The 24,097-nt window shown below is 51.9% G+C and overlaps 12 protein-coding genes across 12 annotated transcripts; 5 read left to right on the top strand and 7 right to left on the bottom strand.

The window, feature by feature from the left end:
- Window positions 1-680: 680 nt before the first annotated feature.
- On the bottom strand, window positions 681-1,780 carry NCS57_01226500 (HpcH-HpaI domain-containing protein; the record flags this gene model as incomplete). Its single annotated transcript, XM_053061942.1, has 4 exons — window positions 681-894; window positions 977-1,103; window positions 1,166-1,565; window positions 1,625-1,780. 4 exons carry the CDS (start codon window positions 1,778-1,780, stop codon window positions 681-683), a joined length of 897 nt encoding a protein of 298 aa, XP_052908470.1.
- Window positions 1,781-2,621: 841 nt separating this feature from the next.
- Window positions 2,622-5,000, top strand: NCS57_01226400 (Zn(2)-C6 fungal-type domain-containing protein; the record flags this gene model as incomplete). Its single annotated transcript, XM_053061941.1, has 7 exons — window positions 2,622-3,055; window positions 3,112-3,745; window positions 3,791-3,888; window positions 3,957-4,301; window positions 4,358-4,438; window positions 4,496-4,663; window positions 4,730-5,000. 7 exons carry the CDS (start codon window positions 2,622-2,624, stop codon window positions 4,998-5,000), a joined length of 2,031 nt encoding a protein of 676 aa, XP_052908469.1.
- Window positions 5,001-5,105: 105 nt separating this feature from the next.
- Window positions 5,106-6,949, bottom strand: NCS57_01226300 (Aminotran-1-2 domain-containing protein; the record flags this gene model as incomplete). Its single annotated transcript, XM_053061940.1, has 5 exons — window positions 5,106-6,010; window positions 6,061-6,152; window positions 6,212-6,533; window positions 6,592-6,756; window positions 6,811-6,949. 5 exons carry the CDS (start codon window positions 6,947-6,949, stop codon window positions 5,106-5,108), a joined length of 1,623 nt encoding a protein of 540 aa, XP_052908468.1.
- A 374-nt stretch (window positions 6,950-7,323) lies between these two features.
- Window positions 7,324-9,045, top strand: NCS57_01226200 (Carboxylic ester hydrolase; the record flags this gene model as incomplete). Its single annotated transcript, XM_053061939.1, has 3 exons — window positions 7,324-8,521; window positions 8,579-8,765; window positions 8,820-9,045. 3 exons carry the CDS (start codon window positions 7,324-7,326, stop codon window positions 9,043-9,045), a joined length of 1,611 nt encoding a protein of 536 aa, XP_052908467.1.
- A 398-nt stretch (window positions 9,046-9,443) lies between these two features.
- On the bottom strand, window positions 9,444-11,249 carry NCS57_01226100 (uncharacterized protein; the record flags this gene model as incomplete). Its single annotated transcript, XM_053061938.1, has 6 exons — window positions 9,444-9,583; window positions 9,635-9,844; window positions 9,908-10,042; window positions 10,089-10,295; window positions 10,345-10,552; window positions 10,617-11,249. 6 exons carry the CDS (start codon window positions 11,247-11,249, stop codon window positions 9,444-9,446), a joined length of 1,533 nt encoding a protein of 510 aa, XP_052908466.1.
- Window positions 11,250-12,401: 1,152 nt separating this feature from the next.
- On the top strand, window positions 12,402-13,393 carry NCS57_01226000 (Aldo-ket-red domain-containing protein; the record flags this gene model as incomplete). The annotated part of the gene is made up of 3 exons (XM_053061937.1): window positions 12,402-12,558; window positions 12,613-12,754; window positions 12,835-13,393. 3 exons carry the CDS (start codon window positions 12,402-12,404, stop codon window positions 13,391-13,393), a joined length of 858 nt encoding a protein of 285 aa, XP_052908465.1.
- Window positions 13,394-13,706: 313 nt separating this feature from the next.
- On the bottom strand, window positions 13,707-15,112 carry NCS57_01225900 (uncharacterized protein; the record flags this gene model as incomplete). Its single annotated transcript, XM_053061936.1, has 4 exons — window positions 13,707-14,010; window positions 14,077-14,246; window positions 14,298-14,731; window positions 14,785-15,112. 4 exons carry the CDS (start codon window positions 15,110-15,112, stop codon window positions 13,707-13,709), a joined length of 1,236 nt encoding a protein of 411 aa, XP_052908464.1.
- Window positions 15,113-15,588: 476 nt separating this feature from the next.
- On the top strand, window positions 15,589-16,477 carry NCS57_01225800 (DLH domain-containing protein; the record flags this gene model as incomplete). The annotated part of the gene is made up of 3 exons (XM_053061935.1): window positions 15,589-15,638; window positions 15,691-16,075; window positions 16,148-16,477. 3 exons carry the CDS (start codon window positions 15,589-15,591, stop codon window positions 16,475-16,477), a joined length of 765 nt encoding a protein of 254 aa, XP_052908463.1.
- Window positions 16,478-17,485: 1,008 nt separating this feature from the next.
- On the top strand, window positions 17,486-19,186 carry NCS57_01225700 (Zn(2)-C6 fungal-type domain-containing protein; the record flags this gene model as incomplete). Its single annotated transcript, XM_053061934.1, has 5 exons — window positions 17,486-17,525; window positions 17,575-17,749; window positions 17,803-18,080; window positions 18,130-18,607; window positions 18,661-19,186. 5 exons carry the CDS (start codon window positions 17,486-17,488, stop codon window positions 19,184-19,186), a joined length of 1,497 nt encoding a protein of 498 aa, XP_052908462.1.
- A 515-nt stretch (window positions 19,187-19,701) lies between these two features.
- Window positions 19,702-20,257, bottom strand: NCS57_01225600 (ATP phosphoribosyltransferase; the record flags this gene model as incomplete). Its single annotated transcript, XM_053061933.1, has 2 exons — window positions 19,803-20,257; window positions 19,702-19,756 (listed from the first exon to the last, which is right to left on the bottom strand). The coding sequence occupies exons 1-2, from the start codon at window positions 20,096-20,098 to the stop codon at window positions 19,702-19,704; spliced, it is 351 nt and encodes a 116-aa protein (XP_052908461.1). The 5' UTR covers window positions 20,099-20,257.
- A 338-nt stretch (window positions 20,258-20,595) lies between these two features.
- Window positions 20,596-21,537, bottom strand: NCS57_01225500 (uncharacterized protein; the record flags this gene model as incomplete). Its single annotated transcript, XM_053061932.1, has 1 exon — window positions 20,596-21,537. The coding sequence occupies one exon, from the start codon at window positions 21,535-21,537 to the stop codon at window positions 20,596-20,598; it is 942 nt and encodes a 313-aa protein (XP_052908460.1).
- A 1,127-nt stretch (window positions 21,538-22,664) lies between these two features.
- Window positions 22,665-23,451, bottom strand: NCS57_01225400 (Carbonic anhydrase; the record flags this gene model as incomplete). Its single annotated transcript, XM_053061931.1, has 4 exons — window positions 22,665-22,925; window positions 23,036-23,121; window positions 23,176-23,267; window positions 23,312-23,451. 4 exons carry the CDS (start codon window positions 23,449-23,451, stop codon window positions 22,665-22,667), a joined length of 579 nt encoding a protein of 192 aa, XP_052908459.1.
- Between the last annotated feature and the right edge of the window lie 646 nt (window positions 23,452-24,097).

Here is a 24,097-nt window from a genome sequence, read left to right as displayed (position 1 = left end):
GAGGGACCCTAGAGAATTCGAATTGTAACATAAACTCGCCGGATGTGCTCCAAGAAGCTTTAAGGATTTGGCCTATAAAAGACCTTCCCCCGGTGGCTCCAGCGGGTTGCTCCAGCGGGTTGGAAATATCGTTGACCAGCGAGATCAATTTGAATGATAATAAAACCGGTGTGATTACACTTATGTTTATTTTACACATTTACGGCATCAGCATGTCTATTCCATCTACATTCATATGTTCATATATTCTGTAACTACAGCTGTTTCATTTCACACTGGTTTTCTACCCCCCTTACACACTTTTAAATATTACATTAAACTTTTCTCTATTTAGCCTGTGCCCCGCTGCTTCACGGGGCTATTAAATACTAAAACCATGTAGATTATTCTCTGTTATTGAGATGAAGCGTGATGTTAAGTCGTGGCGGTCTGGTACCTATGCATCCTCTGGCTGAGGGCCAAGCAAGCAGCCCTTGGCAGTTGTGCCCAAAGTCCATCCCATGTGCCAGAGCTGTTGAACGCTCTGCACTTCCATGGATGATATATTTCCAAGAAAAAGGTTAATTAATGAGGACAAGTAGACATTCGGGCTGTGAAAGAAGCATAACCGGTAACTAACTTAGACATAGGGTACCCAAGTCAAGGCGGCTGGCTGGGCGATTACGAAGAGTAAACATTATCTAGTAGATCTTTATGTCTTTAGCATCAACTAATATCTCTTTATGTTCCACTATGCTTCCGTCCTTATCGGCATTTTTTACCCCGTTCATGGCTGGTTCCTGGGTCAGTTCCCTCACTCGTTGTATCTCGTTGGACATGGATGTCGTTAGGGCGACGATATCGGCACCGCAATTGACAAAGTGAAAGCCTTGCTTATACTTTTGAGCGGCTGAGCTGATGGTTAACAAAATATCATAGTCCCATGGGTGTATGTGACCTGCCTGTCCCTGCGTCGAGAGCGAAATGCCCTGCGTACTTTCCGGCTGCTAGCGCTGCGTCGAGAATCCTCTGAGAGGCTTGCTGGACCTCAGGGATTGAAGCGTGGTCAAAAGCCACGTACCCTAAAGAGGATGCAAGATCATTCGGTCCAATGAAGAGCATGTCTGGGCGGAGAGAGGTTAGTCAATAGACGGTGACATAGGCAAGCAATTGATTGGAGGCATACCGATCCCGTCCACTTTGGCAATCTCCTCGACATTTTCCACACCCCTGCGAGACTCAATCTGCACAAAAACCATGACCTTTTCGTTTGCCTTGAGAAGATAGTCTCGCCCAGTGAGGTTGAATGCCGCCGGGGCAAACATGGCGCCGGTGCCCCGTATCCCTTCAGGATGGGCTTTTGATGGGTACTTGGCCGCTCGAACAAGTTGTTCGGCCTGCTCCTTGGTCTCGCACATTGGCACCATGATGGCGTGGGCTCCGGCGTCGAGGGCACGCTTGACCATCCAAGGCGCATCGGCGGGGATCCTCACAACTGGCGACACTCCACTTGATGAGACGGCACCGATCTGGAGGTACATGTTGTGATCATCAATATTCCCATGTTCACAGTCAATGAGCACCCACTATGGAAGCAACATTAGTCTCGAGGCCAGGGAGGGGAGGGCTGCTGGAGGTCACCGACGTCTTGCCCTAGAGGTGCAATAGTTCTTGCAAGTGTATAACCTGGCAAGGCGAGCCACTGCCCGAGACTGGGGCCGTGGCCATCTCTGGCTCGCTCAAGGGAGTGTTGGAGACGCGTCTTGCCGTCGACGACGGGGGATGTAATTTGATTCGACATTATTTCACACAGAGGCGATCCCCTACCTATGGCACAAAGTGGGTAGGTTGGTTAGGCCTTAAAAACAACTCTCTACCTACTTATCCTACCGTCCGCTCCGGGGGATACACGTGACTGCATGTCCGACCGGCCGGAGCTCGGGCCGTGGCCTTTGCCCCCTTGATGGATGGATCCATCAACGATAACATCCATGTTCCGTTCAATCCCCGAATAACTAGCGAAAGGGAATCATGGTTAAACGAGGATAGGATAGGCGACCGTCCCCGCACTCGGCCCACAGATATGACCCCGAGCTCCAGCGTTATCAAGTTAAGGATAACGAAGACCGAGCCCGCGCCTGGGCCCATTGTTCTGAGTCGAGATGGGCGGACGGCACCAGGAAGCGGCTATGTACCACTGGGTTAGGCGGGCAACTGATGTCCAGTGGAGCCGACCGCGCGACAATGAGATCCTCGCCTGCCACCTACTCGGTGATCGATCTTGGGACATCCAATCCATTGCCATTCGCCATTTTCCTGCTGCTGTTGCATTGCGTACCCTAGACCCATCGATTTGAATGACGGATGCCATGAGTAAAGAGCCTGGTGACGGTGTCGCGCCTCGTGTCTGGCAAGCATGCCTCACTTGTCGGCGCAAAAAGGTGAGGAGGCGAGCAACCATTTATCGAGTCTTGTCTTACGGGCAATCCGACTGATACGAATAATTCATCTTATCCAGATAAAATGCGACGGGAATAACCCCTGTCATAACTGCGGCTCTCGTCATCTCACATGTGAGTACCCTGGAAGCAACGACAATGCTTCTAGCAGTCGCAGGTAAGCATTCCCCCCACCGGCTCACCATGCAGTGTCATTCATCTGACCGCCGTAGCTATGCTACCTTGTTCGAGGCTCGCTTCCAGCAGCTTGATACCTTGTGTCAGAGGCTTGAAGCTGTCACGGCTCAACTCACCCGCGTCATTGAGAAGCTGCCCAGCGACGTCCAACCTTCACCACATCGAGGATCCGCCGCCACGGAGCTGGAGCAGGTCTCTCAACATCTGCAGTCGCTCCTCGATCCGCTCGACTCGGGAGCAGCATCGGGCGCGTCTCATACTGAGTTTGCGCCATCCGAACCGGAACGTGACACCGATTACCGCAGTGCATCCCATCACCCGAGTCCCGACCCGGAGATCGAGGTCGACCTTTCTGATGAGTCTGTCGACTTGGCTCTCCAGCATAACCCAGCCCTTGAGAGCTTTGGGTCGCTGGTTCCTGACTCGTACGGGAAGCTAAGGTTTGCCTTCAGGCCCCAAGCTGTGTCATTTCATAGCGGCTGACTTGTGTGCCTAGGTTCATTGGTGGTGCCAGCAACCAGCTCCTCGTCAAGTCTATCCAGAGCCTAGCCACTGATAACCCTCAAAAAGACCCAGAACCCGACAATTTTATCCCAAATATGCGACACGGACCAGATCAGAGGGATAGTAATCCTTCAGTTGAGGTTCCTCTGTTCATCCAAGGCCTCAAATGGCGCGAGTTACCCTACCTGCCAAAGCCCGATGATCTGAACCTGCCCCCGCGATACATTGCCGACATGCTCATTGGGCTCTACTTTGACCAGTTGCACTATACATTCCCAGTCTTGTTTAAGCCTCACTTCATGGATCGCTACACCCGCCTATACGTTACCCAAAAGCAGACACCTAGAGACCGGGAATTTCTCTCCGTCTTCTTCGCAGTCTGTGCATGTGCGTCAGGCCTCATCGCTTCCGGTGGAAACCAGTCGGCCTTCCCCGGCTTGGAGTTTTACGAGAAGGCTTTGCTGCTGCACTTCTCAACCATCGGCCAGGCAAGCGTGGAACGGACGCAGTGCCTGGCACTCGTGTCTATGTGCTGCTCTGGGTGGAATACACTGTCATCGAGTTGGCACTTTGCTGGGCAAGCCGTTAGGGCAGCCCAAGATCTCGGGATGCATCTCAGCAACCTCGTATGTCTTCTCTCCGTGTAAAGTGGCCTCGCTTATGTTCAATAGACGGCGCCGTCTCAAGACTCGACAAGGGATCCAGGGGCATCTCTGCTGGAAGCCGAGCTGTCTCGACGAGTTTGGTGGAGCGTATACTGCCTCGACAGGTAAGCCATCTCGTTAAACACTTGTTAATGACTGTGCTGGGCAGCATTTGATTGCTTTTTTCTCACAGAGTCACGTCCGTCTGCCTTGGAAGACCAATGGCTGCTAACGATGGAGATTGCTCCTGTGCCTTACCTCGATCTATCTCAGACGAGGAACTTGAGGCAGCATGCGCTCGTCCAGACGGTCTCGATGAGCAGCCCGCGTCGTCGAAATCGCCGTTGTCGGGCTTCCTGGCATTTACTCAGCTGTGTCAGATATCCAGTAGGATTCAGAATCTCCAGGCGCCTGCCAGAATAGCAAGCCTCGGCTCGCCACAAGGTAGAAGACGGATGGCGAAGTTGGCCAAGGACATTGAGAAATCTCTGGACGAATGGCTCGATGGCTTACCGGATGAGATTCGTTTTTCTGCCAAGTATATACCCTGCTGAAGATAATCATCAGTAGAGAAATCGCTGACCATTGCTACAGCACCTTAGATCGGGGACCAACCTTGACAATGTCCATTCTTGTTTTCGTCATACATGCAGGGTCTCTCCTCAATCTCTACAGGTAAGGTGCCCTATATCTCTTGCAGATGTGCTCCCAGCATACTCAACAATGGCCTAGAACCTTCTCCAACGATAAGCAGACATTTAGTCAACTAGACCCCGTGAAGAACTGCATTAGTGCCGCTCGTAGCTGTGTCAACGCTGCCGAGTTAGTCCGGGACTTTGTTCCGCCATCACACTACTTGGCATTGTCCGTACACTGCCTAACAATATCTGGTTTGGCCCTGTAAGAATCATGCCACCCTATTTCAAGTAAATATTTGGAAATTCGGAACTAACCATGACTGTCCAGGCTATGGATGCAAGATCCACCCCCTGAAAAGCCCGACCCAGATGTGGAGAAGTGTGTTCGATTCTTACATGACTTGGAAGGGGCATGTTCAGGGGCATCCAAGGGGAGGGCAATCATTGAACAAACACTGGGGAATATGACAAGAAACCGTCAAGGTTCTTCATTAGACCTAGATCTTCAGTTTTCGGCCATGCTTCACAGCCAGATGCCCGACTTGTTCAGCCTGGAGTCATCTGTGACGGGGTGCGCAAACTTCTGGGGCACATTGTGATGGATGAACTTTTGGGATTGAACCTAAAGCCGACTCTGGACTTGAAGCTAGATAGTTCAGTTTCCGATACATCGGGCACAGGGAAGAGGCTATTTATGTAGTACCTCATATTGTCTCCCCCCAGAACTGGTCCACTACTTTCCTGAGACGCTTTACGCCCTCGTGGATCTGCTCTTTCTGAATCACAGTAGTGTCAGCATCGTAATCCTGCGAATTTTGAGGCTTTATCCTTACAGTGGGAGTTGCAAACGAGAATCGAAAGTAGGCGGACCTCGGATCTGCTCCTCGAGCCTTGGTCGAGACCTTATCAGCGCCCTGCCAGGCGTGGTAGTATGATCCCGGAGTCAATAGCACAAGCCCCGCAGCCAAGGCCTCCCAGAGCTCCTGTGCAAAGACCTGCTCCGGATCCTCGAGCGACTGGCCCTCGAGCTCGGCGAAGCGAGGGACACTGTTGAAGTAGAACTTAGACCAGACAAACATGCCGGCACCGGGGTCTACGTAGCTAAAGACGGGCCGTAGCTCGCCGTTCTTCCCCTGGAGGCAGGCGACATAGCCCTGGGCGGTAGGTACCGGCGACTCGGCGGCTGAGACGACGGTGAACTGGTCGTAAAAGGCCGAGAGAAGCCAGTTCCGCCTCGTCTCGTACTGATACTGCAGATTCTGCAGCCACGATAGGTACCCGTCAATCCCCCACTGCTTGAAAAGAGCGATCGTAAAGGCCTGGCTGAGGCCTGCGGGATCCTGGGTCTCGACCTCCGTCACGCGGAGGAGTCGCTCTGTGAAGACGGGGTTGGCGACAAAGTAGCCGAGCCGCAGACCGGGGAATAGCGTCTTGGAGAAGGACTCGAGGCGGACGACGCGGCCTTGTGTGTCCATAGAAAGGAAGGACGGGGTTAGTGACTTGAGGAAGTCTTCTGTGGGAACCGGCTGGAAGGGCGTGTCTTCCTTTTGAGGCGAGTATCCCGGGAACTGTAGAAAGTAGTACGGGTCATCTTCAACAATGATCAAATCTGGATGGTGTTAGTAGACACACTATGAGAGAGATGAGCCGTGTGCATACCAAACTCAACACAAACGGCGTAGATTTCCTTGCGCCGGCGTGCTGAAATTGTTATACCAGTAGGATTTGATCCAACTGAGACAAGGTACAACCTGCAGAAAGTACATAATCAGTTTGCAGAACCCATCAATCGGGTCGAGAGAGTGCGTACAGCTTGGGCCGCCCCCTGCCCCTGGCCTTTTCGTCCCAGTTCTCGAGAAGATCCCGCAAACTGGTCGCTAGGATACCTTCTGCGTCGGCCGCCACAGGAGCCGCCTTGATCCCAAGAGGGATCCAGAGCGCCTGTGCCGAAGGATATGTGTACTCCTCGACGATAACATAGTCGTTGTCTTCGCAGAGCAGACCAACCACCTTTGCCCATGCGTTTGTGTTTCCCGGGTGCAAGAGACACTCATACTCGCAGGGCGGAGCGTGTACTCTCTCGGTGAGCTCTGTCGCAAGCTGGATCATCTGCCGGTTACCAGCGCCAGATCCTGGAATTAGAAGGTTAGCCGTAAGTGGCTACACAAAACCTCGGCGGGCTCCTCATACCGTATTGTAAAAACTGGGTGAGGTCCAGATCTCCTGGTGACGATCCGCGACCAAGGTTGAGGCTCACAAGCCCGTCCTCAGCCGTCTTTTGGGACGGCGCCGTGGGAGGAGCGAGGCACTCAAATTTGGCCTGCTCAAGGGGGAATAGAGAAGGGTGAGGAAGACCTTGGCACATGGTCAGCTAGTAATCTTGGCGGGTAGTTGTCCCGTAAAAGGTACCTCCAGCTAAGCTGATCATGCCATCATAGCCCATAAACTTAATAATGTCCTTGAGCGGCGATGGATGGCGAGACTTGCTCTTGATGTTGATGTGGTGGGAGAGATCCACCGGCGTCAGTTTGTCCTTGATGCTGCCCATGGTTGCTTCTCTGTGCTGGTGTGCCGAATTTGTTCATGCGTCAGGGCTGGTGTTAGTTGAGATCTGAGATGCGACCTGTTAAGCATCGCTCCCCCTTCTATGGTGCCTGACAAGGGTCTACTTAGCTATTCAGAAGACTTGCGAGGTTGCGTAGCCCGGAGCGAGAACAAGGTCCGCCCCGCTGGTATCTACCCGAATCCTCGGCCGGAGATCCGTGCGGGGGCCGGCCCGCCGCCGATAAGGAACGGATCTCGGCAGCCGACAAACGGATTGACTACCTGTGTAGATGATTCAATCATCAAGTCCTCGGACTCTTTCTTGGCCGCGTTTACCATCGTTTGTACGATCATTTGCACTTGAATCACACTATCAAGATGGGAAACACAATCTCGTACAACGAAAAGCCCTTTGATCTGGATCTGGGCGACAAGGGAGTCATCCGGGGTCTCCAGCTTGACGACAAGTCGCGTCGATATGCAGGCATACCCTATGCTCTTCCTCCAACCGGGGAGCATCGTTGGCGCAAGCCGAGGCCGCTCCCATCAGGTTACACCTACGGAAGTGACACAGGCGGCCCATTCGATGCCACCAAGTTCAGAGCCGTATGCCCACAAAAGGCATTCCATGTCGGCAAAGCCGAGGGCGGTGATGGGGCGTATAGTGAAGACTGCCTTTTTGTCAACATATGGACTCCTGTAGGGAGCGAAAGGCAGAGCAAGTGGCCCGTCATGCTTTGGTTGCATGGTGGATGGTTTCAGATGGGTGACCCTTCACAAGAACCCGGCATGGATCCTACAGAGCTCATTTCCACCGGTGGTCTCAACGCCATCGTCGTGGCCATAGGCTATCGCCTTAACATATTTGGCTTCCTTGCTGGTCAAGACCTAGTCGAGGAGAGTGGCGGCGTCTCTGGAGGAAACTTTGGGCTCTGGGACCAGCGGATGGCGGCCGAATGGGTCAAGGAAAACATCTCCTTGTTTGGAGGCGATCCGGACAACATCACACTCGCAGGGCGAAGCGCCGGGGCCTACAGCGTCGAGGCTCAGATGCTACACGAATTCCGCCGGCCGAGTCAAGGGACTTCCCTATACAGGCGCATCTTTATGGATTCGAATGCGATACCAGCACAGCCCAAGTCCCTGAAGGATACCCAGGCTCAGTTCAATGAGCTGTGTCGGCACTTTAGGATACAAGAATCGTGGCCTGCCGATAAAAAGCTTACGTCCCTGAGAAAACTCGGCGTTCAGGAACTGATCGAAGCCATCCCCAAGCTGACGCACCACACATTCCGACCAGTCACTGATGATCTCTTTATTGACTCCGGAATGATGGAGTATCTCGAGAGCGAAGACTTTGCCAACGAGTTCAAGGCCAGGGGATACAAGATTCTCATCGGCGAAGTTGCCAACGAGGAGACTCTGTACTCGACATATAATAGTCCAGAAGAACCAACTCTGGGGTCTCTCAAGATCCAAGTGACGAACTACTATGCACCGGAAGTCACAGACAGGGCGATTGACTGCTATCCGCTACCTACATCCAATGACTTGGCTCTTTGGAAGAAGCTCTTTGGTAAGATACTCCCTTCAACAAAAAACGTCACCATCGGGCTGATCCACCCATTTCTAGGTAACATCGTATCTGATGGTCAGGTAAGAGCGCCGTCCAGGGCACTGGTGAAGCACCTGGAGGAGAATGGGGTGAATATCCACGATATATGGCGCTATCAGATCGCCTACCGGCTATCGTTCATCGATGAGACAGTGGCACCGTTGTCATTTGGAGTTGCACACGCAATGGATAAGCCCTTCTGGAAGTAAGTCTACCCTCATCGGGTTGTTCTAAACAGAGCCATTTAACAGGAAAACAGCTTCTCGATATCATACGGTCCGACACCCAAGGAAAGGCAACTCATGGCTGATTGGATTCGGATCCTGGTCGCCTTTGTCAACAACGACGAAACTTACGAGTACGGGTCCAAAACGGTGCAAGAGATGAAGGTTATCACGCCGGAAGGTACTATCGAGGTTCAGAAGGATCAGCGTTGGGATGAGCTTGTTAGAATCGGCAATATCTTTAGCGGTGGCAAGGCATAGGCGAAAATTAATGACAAATTGAATGTTGAAGAATGAGAATGACTCTTATAACGAATACGTTATGGTAACCGAGAGGGCTTGAAAGACGATGTGTAGTCCCAACGTAGTATCATCCTTAAATAGCCAACATGGTGGGAAGCACGGTGATGAACCACCGATACAACGAAAACATCCATAGCAAGGGTGAGGATAAATCTTTTGATCAGCTAGATTTAGATCATAAATTATGCTGAATGGAGATTATAGTGCTCATCAGTCATGGAAATCTCAGTATCAATATTTGAAGTACGTATTTCGGAGTTTTCCCCTTCCCCAACCGCCCCTGGAGATAGAGGACAATCTATGGACGCCAAATTTGACCACTGGTAGCCTATCTTGATGGCCATCCCCAGCATTAATCAATACTTATACTTGAAGTGAATGTTCTCTCGATCAGTCATGTCGGCCTCCGCATTCTCCTTTCCAAGGCGCAGGCTGTCCTCCTCAGAAATGCCCTGCTCCCGAATCAACTTGGCTCGTCGACGATTCTCCCACATGTCTAAGGACCGAGTTAGTCTAGGTCAAACGGGCAGAGTTTCGGGATACTCACAGTAGGCTCGCCACGTTCCCATGCTGCAGAACTCGACGCAGTAGAGGACGGCGCAAGCGGTGAGGCCTCGAATGTATCTGGGAGCGTCCGAGGCAACAAACATCTGGGCTCCAACAGCGTTTCCAACACAGTAGGCGATGAAGAGAATCGTAGCCGTAACTGTCTTCTTGGTTCGACCGGCGACGTTGGATGGCAGGAAGGTCCAGATCACTGGTGATGAAGTGGTGAGCAAGTACTATATCATCAATGCTCTCAGGATGTAATAACACTCACTAAGTCCGGGAAGCGATCCAAATACTTGAAGGATATACATGCCCCATCTTGTCCACTTCATGCCATCCTTTGGCAGGAATGCAAGAGCCATCATGCCTGAGAAGGCCGGCACGAGGGAGAACATCATCATAACGACTAGTCTTTGTCAGCTAGGAGTCAACAAAAGATAACGAAAACCTACATCGAAGGTTGGGCTTCTTGAGAGTAACATAGCCGACTACTAGGAACCAGCAGATGCTCACACAGTAGTAGGGAGTGGACCCCTTGAGCAGCGTCTCCAGGGGAGTGAAGCCAAACGACTTCCAGATGAGCTTAGAAAAGGTCGTGTTGGCACCATTAGGGAGAGCGTTGATGATGGTGACGAAGAAGAAGAAGTAGGTCTGGGGGTCTAGGCACGATGTGAGCAGTGTTTACTCGGTTTGGCTCGGATTGCTTACCCTTGAATGTGGCCCAGACCTGCTCCCACTTGAACTCGGATCGCTTCTCGCGATCAGATCCCGTCTGGTTGGCGACGACACGGGCGATGGCGGCGCGCTTCTCTTCCTCGCTGAGCCAGCGGACCTCACGAGGAGTTCCGAGGACAAACCAGACGAGGATACCGCAGGTAATTGTCAAAGCTCCTAGCAAGAATGAGATGCCCTTCCACTGTTTCAGGGGTCAAGTGGGTTAGTTATACGCTCGATTTACAGGTGGGCTAGGGATTGCTTACAGCAGCTAAACCGCCGGGGTGCTTCTCGGCATGAAGACCAATACCGTACATGCTGAGACCGGCTAGGATGTTCATGCCGGCATTCGACGTTCCCCAGATCAGAGAGCGCAGAGTGTGCTCCTGGGAGGTATACCACGCGCCGGTGATGAGCATAAAGGTGGGAGAGATGGTACACTCAAGGGCGCCCTGAAGAGTCCGAAGAATCATGAGGTGTGCAAAGTTCTTTGCAAAAGCGATGCACAATACAATGACACCCCAGAGGACCATAACGATAGACAGGAACTTGCCCGTGTGGCACTTTTGCATGAGCCAGTTGCCGGGGCCCTCGCAGACCATGTACGAGAGGTAGAAGATGGTGCTCAGCCAGTTGAACTGCTCGCCCACGAGACCCGTGTCCTCGCGGATACCAAAGACGGCCTGCACACTGAGGGATGTTTTGTCAGTCTGCTGCGTACCATAGCAGATCCACATGAGGGGCAGAAGCCAGAGGTCGATCTTCCAGAGGAGCTTGCGGTAGTAGGCGTCCGAGTACTCAACGGCCACATCGTCGACGATGCCCTCTTGGACGTCCGCGTCAGAGGGCTTGCGCTTCATCTCGATGTCGCCGAGGGCTTTGGGGATTTCGCTTGTCATTGTTGCTGCTCGAGGTGGTATGCGAAGCTGCCGTGGAGATGAAGATGATGGACCAAACAGCCTGAACGGCCGATATATGAGTCAATCACCATCACCCCAGCACCAAGGCGATATCACCATGTCCCCGCCGGTTCTCGCTTGCGAACTAGCTCGCGATTCATATCGTCGGCCGGATCTCCTCCGGACTCCTCCCTACCTAGCTGATAGTGTACCCGGGATATTCCCACAGATAAGCTTGTCTGGAGCTAGAAAAAGCTCCGTTATCTGGGCCACCTGCTCCGTCGTATCTCCCCCGCAAACAAGCGAAGCCAGAAACGCGGGGAAATGAGACTACGCGTGCAAGCGATGGGAGTCCATTGGGTCACGGTCTTACAATATTGGCTTTTATGCGACCGCCATGTTCTGGAAACTGCATCCTTTCTTATGCTGGCCAATGGCCTCTTTCAGAGACGTCACTAGTAATGAGAAGACCTCCAGCTGTCGCGTAGGGGTTTGTCGGGTGAGGGATGTCGGGCTTGGCATTGGACCCGAGAGCCTGGCACTTGATGATCGCAGCGACTACATCTGGTGTTGAGGCGTCTATTGTTGGTGTTGAAATGTCGACGCGCCTTGGTAGATATCGAAGAAGATCTTTTCAGCAGGATAACATTGCTATCAGGGTCGCTGGAGTCAAGGAAATGAGAGTTGGTTGGTCACTTCAAAGACCGAGTTTCAGGGCTGGCTATCGTTGCTCTTGGCAAGACCAAGTCCGGAGTGGATGAGTTGAGAGTCCTTAGTCAACATTGACTGCCCCTCCGAGAGGCTAGAGGGTAGCTCTACTTTGCACTAATTCCGCCTTGAGGCTCATCTGACATCTGGTAGCTATCATGACCCGAGGTGTAGCTCACGGGCCGAGATCCGGGCGGGTTTACCCCAGAGAGGTAAACTTGTCAATCCTATATCAACATCAGGCCATTTCCGCCAATCTTTCGGGTAATGTACCAGGAACATATCCGCCAACTCAGTCGGCTACGAGCCAGGTTGATTGATATGCAGGCAGACTCAAGCACATGAAGTCGGCTGGGTCAACTCCGAGCTCCCATCGATTGATAAAGCGCCAGTGACATTGAGCGTCTGATACAGACACTGTCCATAACTACACACCAACACATGATGCAGCACCCAGCAGCGAGTACGGCGCCCTTCCCTCTGGCCTTTGGGGTGGGGACGCTGTGGTTCGAGGAGAGTCGCCAGGACATTAGCCGCAAAATCGTCGATGGGATAAAGACGGCGTTGGAAGTAGGGTACCGACACATAGACTCAGCTCAAAGTAAGCCTCTATATGACCTTAAAGTGCTTCTTTTACTGATTTACCTCCAAAAAGTGTACAACAATGAACGAGAGCTGGGGGTCGCGCTTGGAGAGTCGGGAGTGCCAAGATCTAAGCTGTTCATCACCAACAAGACTTTAAATCTCGACGATCCAGAGTCAGCTCTTGAAGATACCCTCGCTAATCTCAAGACGCCGTACGTGGACATGCAAGTTATCCCCTTTCCCCTTCAATCCCTCTCACCCACGCATTGCAGAGCTGACCGTCTCCCTCCAGGTATCTTATACATGCCCCATTCCCAGCCACATCTCCATCTCATCTTCAGGAAGCATGGCGCAAGATGGAGGTTTGCGTCGACAAAGGCCTCGCCAGAAACATCGGAGTCTCGAGTTTCAGCGAGCAGCACATCGACACCATTCTCGAGACAGCGAGGATACAGCCGGCTATTGACCAGGTCGAGATGCACCCTTATCTACCACAGTCCCATCTCAAGGCATACCTCAGAGAAAAAGGGATCTCAATGGAAGCTTTTGGGTGTCTCGTTCCTCTCACGAATCCCCAGCCTGGCCCAGTCAACGGCATCGTCAAGTCGTTGTCGGACAAGTACCGTGTGAGCGAGCCGGCCATCCTTCTCAAGTGGGTGATTCAACAGGGGATTCGGGTGGTGACTACGAGTGGCCGAAAAGAACGGTTACAGAGTTATATGAATGAGCTTGCTGCTTTTGACCTTGATGAGAAGGAAATAGAGGGTATTACGGACACGTCCAAGGGCACACATGTCAGAATGTTTTTTGCAGAAGAGTTTAAAGCTATAGAGTTAGTTTCATCTAGTTAGTGCATGCCTTCAAGTCTTAGCCATCAACTCTCAGCTGGCTATGCTAACTCACAAGCAATTGCTTCCAAGACAAGACCAGATTTCGGATGCCAATTGCAAAGGTAACTGGTTTTAGAGTAATGAGCCGTGCATGTCTCGCCGTACCAGTGATAAACATCTATATCCACGCTTGATTGAGAATTTCAAGAGGCTCTAGCACCACCACGGCTGGCCTTGGTTACACTGACATCTCTTTGTGATTATGGATATTCGTAGTGATAAGCGAGGTATGATTTGCTAGCTAATAATACTCAAACTCTTCTGCCATGATCGGTTACTTGTCCTCCGTTTTTCTTCCCTCAAACTTGAACATTTCGTTGGATGGTACGCCGTTCCTGTCCCTCATCTTCACCGCAGCCTCTGGCCCAGCGACGGGGACTCGATACTCAAATGAGCCTTCCTTCGCGTCGGGTAGATCGTAAGGAAAAGGTAGATACTCGGGCATCAAGCCGAGCTGTTTCAGGACAGTGCCCTGGTCCCAAGAGATGTGTTCATGGTACAGTCTATCCCCGCGGATGTTGACAACAGCTGTGAAGGGCACTTCTGCCTTTCTTCCTGTGGGAGGGACTCCGGGGATGCTATGGATACGTATCAGCAAAACCGTCTGGCTGTGATCCATCTCAACTTGTTTGCAGGTGACTTACAGCCAGTCAATCTCTCGATCATGGGTGAATTTAAAGATGAACTCATCGACAACCGTGTTGATGCCTAGTGTGCGGCTAATGAGCTCCAACTCGGTATCGGCAGAGTTATTGAATATGAAATTATGCCGATAGAAGTTTGTCAGCTTCTGGCGACCAATTCCGCCGGTTAGCTACAGCAGTGTCAGTCCGGTCTAGGATGAGCGTCACAGCTGTCAACGAACCGTGGGAACATGGTTGACATAAGGCTCTTGCACCATGGTGCTCATGGTGTGCTCAACAGAGCGGTCAGCGAATTCGTAGTAGGTATGTTCTTCCCAGATTGCTTCCAGGTCGAAATTCGGACCACCCATGAGGGGCTTGAGAAACTGGAGGCTTCTTGTATGCGATATGGATTCTGTGATGTAGTGGAAATGCTCACTGGCTGGTGTTGAAAATCCATAGCCCTTTACCTTAGGATATTGGTACTGGGTGACACCCTGTTTCTTGGTAGATGCTGCGGACAGACCAGCCTGCCCAGCTACATGGTTCAATGTGGGGATATCGACTGCCGCGAGGCTGTCGAGAGTGGATGCATTGGTGTAGACGACGCCGGCAATGATCTGGGGGACTTGGGCCAGCGCTGAGGCTGCTTGGTTCCAGAGATCGGGCTCGTAGGCTGTAGACGGTCAGAGTTGGAAGACGAGGGCGAACCAGGCAGCTTCCACTTACACACCAGGCCCACGTTGCCCTTTGGGTCGCATTTTGAACACTGGTCGAGTGCCTCCATAGCCTCGCGCAGTACATCCTCGACTGGCCTGCCGTTGAAAGCGGCGGGTTCGAGTTGGACAACGGTGTATCCCTCTTCCGCCCATTTGAGCAAGGGTGACGGCGCGCCGTCATAAAAGGCTAGCGGATCCTCTGAATGCCGGTGCAGGATGATTAGGCCGGGCCCATGACCACGCCGCGAAAGGGGAGGCAGCAAGAGCATGCCCTTGCTCAGCGTGGTGAGCTGTGAGGTGGGAAGCGGGGCTGGCGGCTTTGTGATGTCTGCAAACATGATGAACGTGTGCACAGTAGACAAGACACAGGTAATGCAAGGATTGGTCGATACTAGTTCGGGGAGCTAGGTTGGGTCGGGAATGTAGGTTGTTGGAGGATCAGGGACGGTCTTCAAGATTTCACTGCTTGCCTGCCTGCCCATCTACTACCTATAACCAGCATCCATCTTGTGCTACCTGATGCATGGCAAGAACGATCCTGCCGGCTTCCATTTGTGGTGCCGATCGGCAACCTCTGTGCCTGCTGTAGAGTGCCCTAGCCGACGATGACACGTCGGGCCGTGATCCGTACCGACGATCCGCCCTGGAGGCCCTGTCCTGGTTTTGATGCGCCCGGCTGGGAGAGTTACCATAAGAGTTAATAGAAGGATTTATCAAGTTTTTGCTGTACTATTCTGTCTTCTGTCATTAAAGCCGGCACGCCTTGTCCAACAAATCAAGTCCCGGACTCCCGAATAGCCACAACACACCAACCATGACCTCGTTTGCTCCCAGCCAGTGTTGCTCCCTTGGGAGCCTCCACGAGTGAGTCCATAGTCGCGGATAATGCCGAAACCAAATGCTCATTCAAGGACAGAGATGAACCCACCGGAGAACTGGTTGTGCTCGAGGGCCAGGTGGACGCCTACCTCGCCACGCCGCCTAAGCAGGTACAGTCGCTAAACGTGGGCATTCTATATGTACCAGATATCCTCGGGATATGGCAAAATAGCAAACTCATGGCCGACTTATTCGCTGCTCAAGGCTACACCACTCTGGTCTTGGATATCTTTAATGGAGACCCTGCACCTTTTCATATGCCTGACGATTTTGACATTATGGGCTGGCTATCTCATGGGTCTAACGGAAGCAACCCGCATACTCCAGAGGCCATTGATCCAATTATCCTCAAGGGCCTTGCTCACCTCAAGTCTCTCGGCTTGACTCGTATCGGTGCTGTTGGCTACTGCCTGGGAGCCAAGGTGAGATTCAGTTCCTTGTTATTCCTTGCATCATGTCTGCATATCATTGAACAATACTAATTGCATCTTCAGTACGTCATTCGTCATTACAAGCATGGCATTGAGTGTGGCTTCATCGCTCACCCTTCCTTTGTCGAAGCTGACGAGCTGGCCGCTATTTCCGGGCCGTTGTCGGTTGCTGCAGCCGAGAATGACGACATCTTCACTGTCGAAAAGCGTCACGAGTCGGAGAGGATTCTTTCCAAAACAGGCCAAAGATACCAAATCAATCTCTTTTCGGGTGTAGAGCATGGCTTTGCGGTGCGAGGTGATCCCTCCATCGCCGTGCAACGTTTTGCCAAGGAACAAGCATTTCTCCAAGCCATTTCCTGGTTTAAGGATATCTTTACACAACAGGGCTAAATCTACTCGGAATACTAAAATATAGACAAATGTCCTTTATCAACTAATCTTACCTTAATAGACAAATATTAATGTTAAGTGGGTAAAGAAGACTCTTGCCCTTTCTTTGCTTACAGTCCCCCTTTTCCTAATTGAGCCATGATATCAGAAAATACTCTGGATTCCAATTCCCAACACGAAAAGGTATAACCACCTATGAGTCTGTCTTGGTGAGCCCGTCGTTTTAATGTTGTGTCAGGCTCGCTCCAGGGTAGCGGGCATGTCTAGAATCGCCCAACTATTTCTGTCAGTGATTATGCCAGTATCTCGAAACTGTGGTTGTGCGTAATGCATGATGTTGTGTATGCGGTCACTCGAGTCTTTGCATCATGAGGTGTTGGCGCGTGGCTCGAATGGACACGTCGTGAAATGGGCCTCAGCTCCATCGGAACATGACAACAGTCCGAGCACGATAGTCGACAGCCTTTTAAAGAGTATTGATCCGATATTACGTCCTTTTAAATAGTAATGCTCGCCTCCGCAATGGTCAATAGCCTCTAAGATGAGGAGATTCGCAAACAAGGTCATACAAGAAACATCCGATCGTCGGCCGTTGGAGATGGTCCCTTGGGGTTCTAGCCAGTCACAGAATGAGGCCATTCAAGCACCTCAAGATGCCCCTGTACACATCCACCAATAACATCACTCATATTTGCCTAAAATCGGAGCTGCTCTCACTCGACCCTCCTATTCCAGTCTAGCCCCTCGCCTCCAACATCTGCTTCCAAGCTAGCTTCTAGAATAGCGCGAACCAATCTGCGGAGCTGTTCACTCGCACTGCGGGGAAGTTTGGGGGACATCCATGTGATGTGCCTGGATTTTAAAAAGACGAGGCCCGTCCCTTTTGTGCAAAACCCCGGCCCGTTCATGCGATCCACGGCCATAAACTCACGCCGTTCAGCGTCGATCGATCCGATTTGCCCAGAGCAGAGCGGTAGCAAACGTGGGGGGTGAAGAGTTGTGAATGCCATGCCGCCAAAGAAACGGCCCTATGTACCAAAGACGAAGGGTCAATACAGCTTCATTGTCCGTCAAAAACAATCACTAATCCGTCACAGGTTGCCACGAGTGCTCGAAACGACGCATTCACTGCGACCGCACCGAGCCTAGCTGCAACAAATGCGCCTCTCGTGGTCTAAAGTGCAGTGGACTTGGGATTCGTCATCGATTCAACAAGGGTGTTGCTGCGAGGGGCAAGTGGGCTGGAAAGACCATCGAGAGGGTATATGAAGAGTGCGCATACGCAGAGAGGTCGTCAATGCTATCCTCACTAATAGCAGTAATAGGAATTCATGGAGTCTTACCGGAAACGACAAACATGACACGATACCCTCAAAGTCGACTTCCACGGTGAATCTTGTCCTATCGGATAAGACAGGCACGCAGCTTGATGGCGAGACTGAGGAGCAAGACGATGACGACATCGAATTCATCATATCAGACGTCAAGGATCTTGTACCTGGAGGAATTGGTTGGTTAGAGGATCACACCAATTTCTGCAGTGTCTTTCTTCAGGAGATCCCCCAGAGCACACCAGGATGGAAGAGGAACCTGTTCCTACACTGTATGTGATTTCAAATGAACCGTCACATTCAATTTCTAACGAAACTCAGTCTCGCAGTACATCTCGACCGAGATGGTCGCCATCGACGGCGTACTCAACGACTGGCGTCACATATTACTCCCTCTAGCCCAGACCGACGAGCTTGTCATGGACGCCGTCCTCACCGTCTCTGCCTTTCACTTCCATCTAAACAAGCTGTCCCATAACCTACACGCCAACAACCAGCAGCACACCATCTTTGGAGGAAGCTTTGGCATTCACGACTTTTACGTCCCGGATCCGTACCAGCTATGTGGACGCACCCTCCGAGGCCTGCGACAACGACAGGAGCTCGTCAACGCTGACCAAACTGAGAAACACTCGGTTCTGATAAGTCTCTTGTTGCTTATCACAGCTGTGTTGGTGACTGGCGGCTCTGACTTTCCGGTGCTGTTCCGGATGATGGAGTCAGCGTTTGACGCTATTGGAGGCAAAGAAGGACTCGGGACTGGGACCTTGGCCGAGTTTATCATGCGGGAGCTACACAAGTAAGTTGACAGACATTTCATGGAGTAATACTTTCTGACACTTTTGTCTATAGACTTCGAGTCTACGCTGCTCCGCACCTCGGCGAAGAAACAGGCCTCGAGATGATTTCCTCACAGGCCCGGACTGCCCAGCTATTCGGATGCCTAAACCACTGCATAGACCAGTATCCCCAGCACTCATCTCTATCTTCACAATTCGCAGATCTCGTGTACCAGGCGCGAGACATTTATCTCCAACAAGTCATGTCAGACCAGACCTCGGCGTTTTTCAACTTTGAGCCCGTCCCAGGTAACCCAGGCTCCGTGGCCCGCCTCGAAAAATTCATCGAGTCGCTCAAGAAAATTCCACACACGTCTCCCGTGGAGCACATGCTCATCTGGACAACATTCGTGGCGGCTTCAGACGCGCAGCTTGATGAGCACAAGGCGTTTTTCGAAAAGGTGCTTCGACGGCATCATGCGAGAAGTGGATTTGGGAACTTGCTCAAGGGTATAGAGTCACTCAAGAAGTTATGGAGTCGGAAGCCGGGGGAGAGGTGGACTTCTTTGTTACCACAGGAAAAGGTCCTTGTTGCGTGATTTAAAGCTAACTTGGGACGAAGACATGACCACCAAAATTGGAAGTGAAGATAGAGTTCTTGTATAATACCCTAATAATCTTGACTCTTTTCCCACCCCAGTATATCTTGTGCATGTAAGGATAGACCAACTAAGGGTCTAGGCCAAGACATGCATTCACTTTTCGGCAGTAGAATGGCAACACCATGAATTCCAAGACACGGCAATGTTGTACAGGGAAGAACCCAGCTGTCAGAACCCGAGAAATGCAGAGGAATTCACGTGGACCGTGCTTGAGATTATGTCCTGACGCTTATGCCAGATCGCCGGCTAGCTAGGCGCAGGGTTAGCGTGACTGCAGTCAGCGCGGGGAGAATGGAATTTCTCAAGTTTATTAAAAAGATCACAGCATGCGGGCGTATAAAATGTGCTGCTTCAATTGTAGTAACGACAGGGCAATGAATGTATAGCCGCGAGCAGATGGAAGATACCCTCCACCTCAATAGCTGTCCAGGCAATAGCTTACAACATGTTGACTAAAAGTCCTCAATTCGATAAACCTGGTAAGCAACCTCTTCATAAGGATGCGCCCTGTACTTTGTCAGCAATCAGCCCAACACCAACAAGACACACTCACTCCTTCAGCGCCGAGACAACCTTCTTGACAGTCTCCTCCCCCGCGCACACCGTCTCGACTCGGACCTCGGGGATCTCCTCGAGCTTGCCCACCTCCCCAATAGCCGGGTTGGCCGCGTCGCCCGGACGAAACTGCCCCGTGCCCGTCGCCTGCCAGCAGCATTCCGTGTAGCCCCCGGGCCCCGGGTAGCGGCCCGCGCCGGCCTTGAAGATGGCGGCTTTGCAGGCGGCGACGGACGCGGGGGGCGCGTAGAAGACGAGGCTGAAACGTCGAAGAGGTGGGGTTAGTGATGCCATTTTTGCCAAAAGGCGATTGCCGATGAGTGCTCGGGGAGATGCGATGGATGAACTGAGCTGAGGGTGGCGATGATACTGTCCCGGCCCGGAGGTGCGAGATAAGCGCCGAGATGTCCGAACGATTTTGCTTCTGTTTTTTTGATGGTTCGAGAAATTCAGCTAAAGCGTTTGAGGCACAGTCAAACAAAGATGCAAATCTCCACCAGATGCAAGCCTGCAATCATGTGACGTCGCCGGGCGAATCTGCGTAACCCATTTGGTAAGCCGCGAGGTCATCCATGGCACCATGTCTGCAGCTGAGGAGCGGACACGCCCGATGCGGGCGAATCAGAGGCACGCTCCAACCGGCGCGAACTTGCCGGGCCTATGTTTTACGAATTCGAAGAGCATAATGGTTGTTGAGGAGGGTGCGTCAAGTTGAGGTGTGGGAAGAGGTGGTATTCAGCAAGGACATACCCAAGAACCAATCATCCTTGCACTGGCACACTGATTCTATTCTAGCTTTTGAGGGTTGGTGCAAAGCATCTTGAGCCGTATCCTTCCAGAACAGTTGACCAAGCGTCCTCCACTTCATCGGGAATATCGACACGAGATGAGCCAGACCCTCGTCTATATCCGTGACCACTGTCCGGTACTCCCGGCATCTCTCCAAGTATACGGTCGAGGAAGCGATCCATTGACCACAGTCCCTTTCCATCATCCAACTTGACACCATATGCCGTCGGTTCCGGTGCCAAGACAGGCCAGCTTGCTATCTTGGGTCTTTGCGCACACTTGCTATAAACGGTCTCGAAGCCTGCGGCTGTTCGTCTGCTCATGGCTGGATCTTGGACCACGGTGATAGAGCTGGGGTTGTGAATACCATGACTTTCCAAGACCTTTTGTGTCTCTTCCGGGCTGGCTCCGCAGTTGATAGAACGGTCGGCCATCAAGATTGTAAACCCATCTTGATTTTCCAAGTCACTTCGTGATGGCGTCAAATTAGAGCCCCCAACCTCCAACCCGTAAAACCTCTCCGCAATAACTTTCAAGACATGCGCCTCAGGTTTCCCCTCAACACTGTCAAAAATGCACGAGTACCGCGCATTGGCCTTGACTGCATCATAGACGAACGGAGTAGAGGGCCCAATGCCGCCGCACAGGACAAGCACCATCCTCCGGGGATGTTCCTGGTTGCCGTCCGGGGTGGACTTTTGGATATGCCGGGCGGCCCACTCGAATACCGCCTCGGCAATGACGAGGATTGCCGACGCGCACAGGACGACTACATCTGTTGGTTGTGATTCGGAATGGGTGCTGTTTCGGGTTTTTGATAGGGAGTGGAGGTATGTTTCGAGTTCGTTGGCGCTGTAGATTTGTTCGAGGGCGAGGAAGCGGGAGACGAGGTTGGCCGAGCTGGAGAGCTGGTCTGTTTTCTTATTGAAAATTTGCGAATGCATTTTGAATGTCTTGACAGGCAGGGTATCCGTATTATGGAAACTGGATTGAACAATGAGATGGAAGTGGAGATGAGCGTTGTGTGGGATATTTGACACTTCAAGTCCCAACCATAATCTGTGCGTTGAACTCCCTGGAGGATTCCTCCCCTCCTAGTATAGCCAGAGGAGAAGGTATGAGAATAAAAGACCGATATGTCTCAATCCCATCATCAATATGTCGACTTAGTAAGATTTGCAGTACTAATTAGCTGCCTCGGAGACGTCTTTAAAGTTTGTGACTAACTCAAGCTTCACGTAATATGGGCTACCCACCGGAATCCCTTACCTGTTTGGGCAATCGAGACAACTCCACCGGATGTCTCGAGTTGCTATTATCCTATAGTTATTCAATCAATGGTCATTCTCTGGTAGAGGATGTCTGTGCGTGTCAGGTGAACAATTTGTTTTGCAAAAACGACGCTCTTGGTGTTGCCCATCATCTCGCAATTGGGTGTAGTCATTGAATCACCACGGGCGGGCTACGAGGTTGCTTTCATGAGCGCAAGTGCAAGTCTTGGCTTATGACAATTCGGCATTTCCATGCATCAAACCGCGGCTGGAAAAAAAATAAAATAAAAATGATTCGCATCCGTACATATGCAAAAGATGCCATGCAATGCTTGGCCGAGGATTTGCTTTGTTAAAATGTCTCTGTCGTGCACGCCAAGGTCAGCCAAGACGGGATATCTATACATCGCCAAAGCTTCGCCAAAAAGAACACAATTCTCCAACGGTCAAAAATCACGGAAAATAACGGAGGGCTTATGCACAAGACAAGTTAGAATTTCACGACGGCTTGGCTACTACCTCATGCAAGATTTCGTCGTAGATAACCGAGCCTGAGTGGGGACGAGTCGTCAACGGGAATTTTTGCCTCCCAAAATTCATGCAGGTCCAAGAGATGGCTTTAGATTCGAATCTTGGTAAGAAATACTTAATATTTATCCGTTTGTATATCCCAGTAAAACTTGTAATGCCCGCTCGCTATGTAATGAAACCGCCAATCCATACTCAAACATCCTTTCCATACCTAACCCAAATGTACCTAATCCCTCAACGCCTGTTGTATGTACACTGCCCACACCCAGTTAAGGGCTGGAAGGCTCAGACTCGGACTCGACTGGGTCCTCGACCTGCTCAATCATGCCCGTCTTGACGTCGTACACGTACCCCGTGATGGGCACGTCCAGGACCAGGGGGCTCTTTCTGAGGAACGAGACATCATCCAGCACGCTCTGCCGCAAATCAGAAAAGGGCAGGAACGCCATGTGGTCGACGTCCTCCTTGAGCTCCTGCCGGATCTTGGACCGGAACTCGTGGTCGGAGAAGCTCTGCATGCCACAGCCGGTCTGTGTGTTGGGAGCGTGGGGTTAGCCTGCTGAAAACACCGGGCCGGTCGTCTTTTTTTCTTCTGCCGGAAAAGGAGGGGGGAACAACAAAAATCATGGGATCATCTTACGTGGTGCATGACGATAATCTCCCGGGTTCCCAGCATCTGCTGAGAGATCAAGATGGAACGAAGAGCTTCAACAGCTCGGCCGCCAGCTAGAAGAAAAAAGTGTCAGACTCGGTGATAACAAGACAGGCGCAAGAACGGACCATTTCGAATGACATGGGCGTCGCCAAGATCTAGCCCTAGCATTTTGGCTGGGTCGAGTCGCGAATCCATGCAAGCCACAATTACCACCTTGCTGCACAATCGCGTTGTCAGCCCTTGATCCATGTCATAATTCACTCTTCGTAGATCTCATACCGACGGGGCGGCGAGGGCAGGTGGGCCTCGTTGAACGTAGCCGCATACTTCTTGTTGGCAGCCTCAAAGTCGGACTTGACAGAGGAGGAGAAGAAGTTTGTCGAAGGGACCATGGAAGGCATGCTGGGTAGAGGTGGGTGAGGCTCTGGTCTCTTGAAGAGGGAGGAGAGGACTCGGTCAACCAGGGAGAGGAAGTGTGGCATCTCAGCTGCGTCTTGGGGTGCGTCCCGTCCAAGGCCTTTTATTGTTCGATGTCTTGGAAGGCTGGGCCTCGTACGAAATATCAATATATACACGTTTTCTGGCATGTCCATCCGCGGTGGCGTTTTCCCTTGATCCGAGTGTGTGTGCTGTCATCCTTGTCCACCCTTCTCAACACAAGACGGGGACGGAGGGCCCCGACGAGGAAGCTGGAGATACCCCTCACACCTATGCCGGGGCAATCTTTCACATTCTGGGGGCAATTGGCTAGCTTCGGATAATACAGTACAGTGGTGGCTCATATCGTGCCATGCCAGGGACATCCAGGTCTGGGTCCGGATGCATGGTGGCCCGCCCACTATCCAACTATTTGGCATCTGCATATCCCCCCCATGGCACCATCCATCTCGGCGATAGCCTCACTCCGACCTCGTTCTACGACCGACTAGGCGACCAAGTCCGTCTCCCAAGAATTGTGTTGAAACGTCAGCTCTGCCCAGACAAAGCCACAACTGGGTCATCCTGGCGCCTGGTTGGGCAAGGCCGAGGCCAAGATGCTGGGCCACA

Source organism: Fusarium keratoplasticum, chromosome 10, assembly GCF_025433545.1.
Source record: "Fusarium keratoplasticum isolate Fu6.1 chromosome 10, whole genome shotgun sequence".
Classification (NCBI taxonomy): domain Eukaryota; kingdom Fungi; phylum Ascomycota; class Sordariomycetes; order Hypocreales; family Nectriaceae; genus Fusarium; species Fusarium keratoplasticum.
This window is presented reverse-complemented; position numbering and strand designations above follow the sequence as displayed.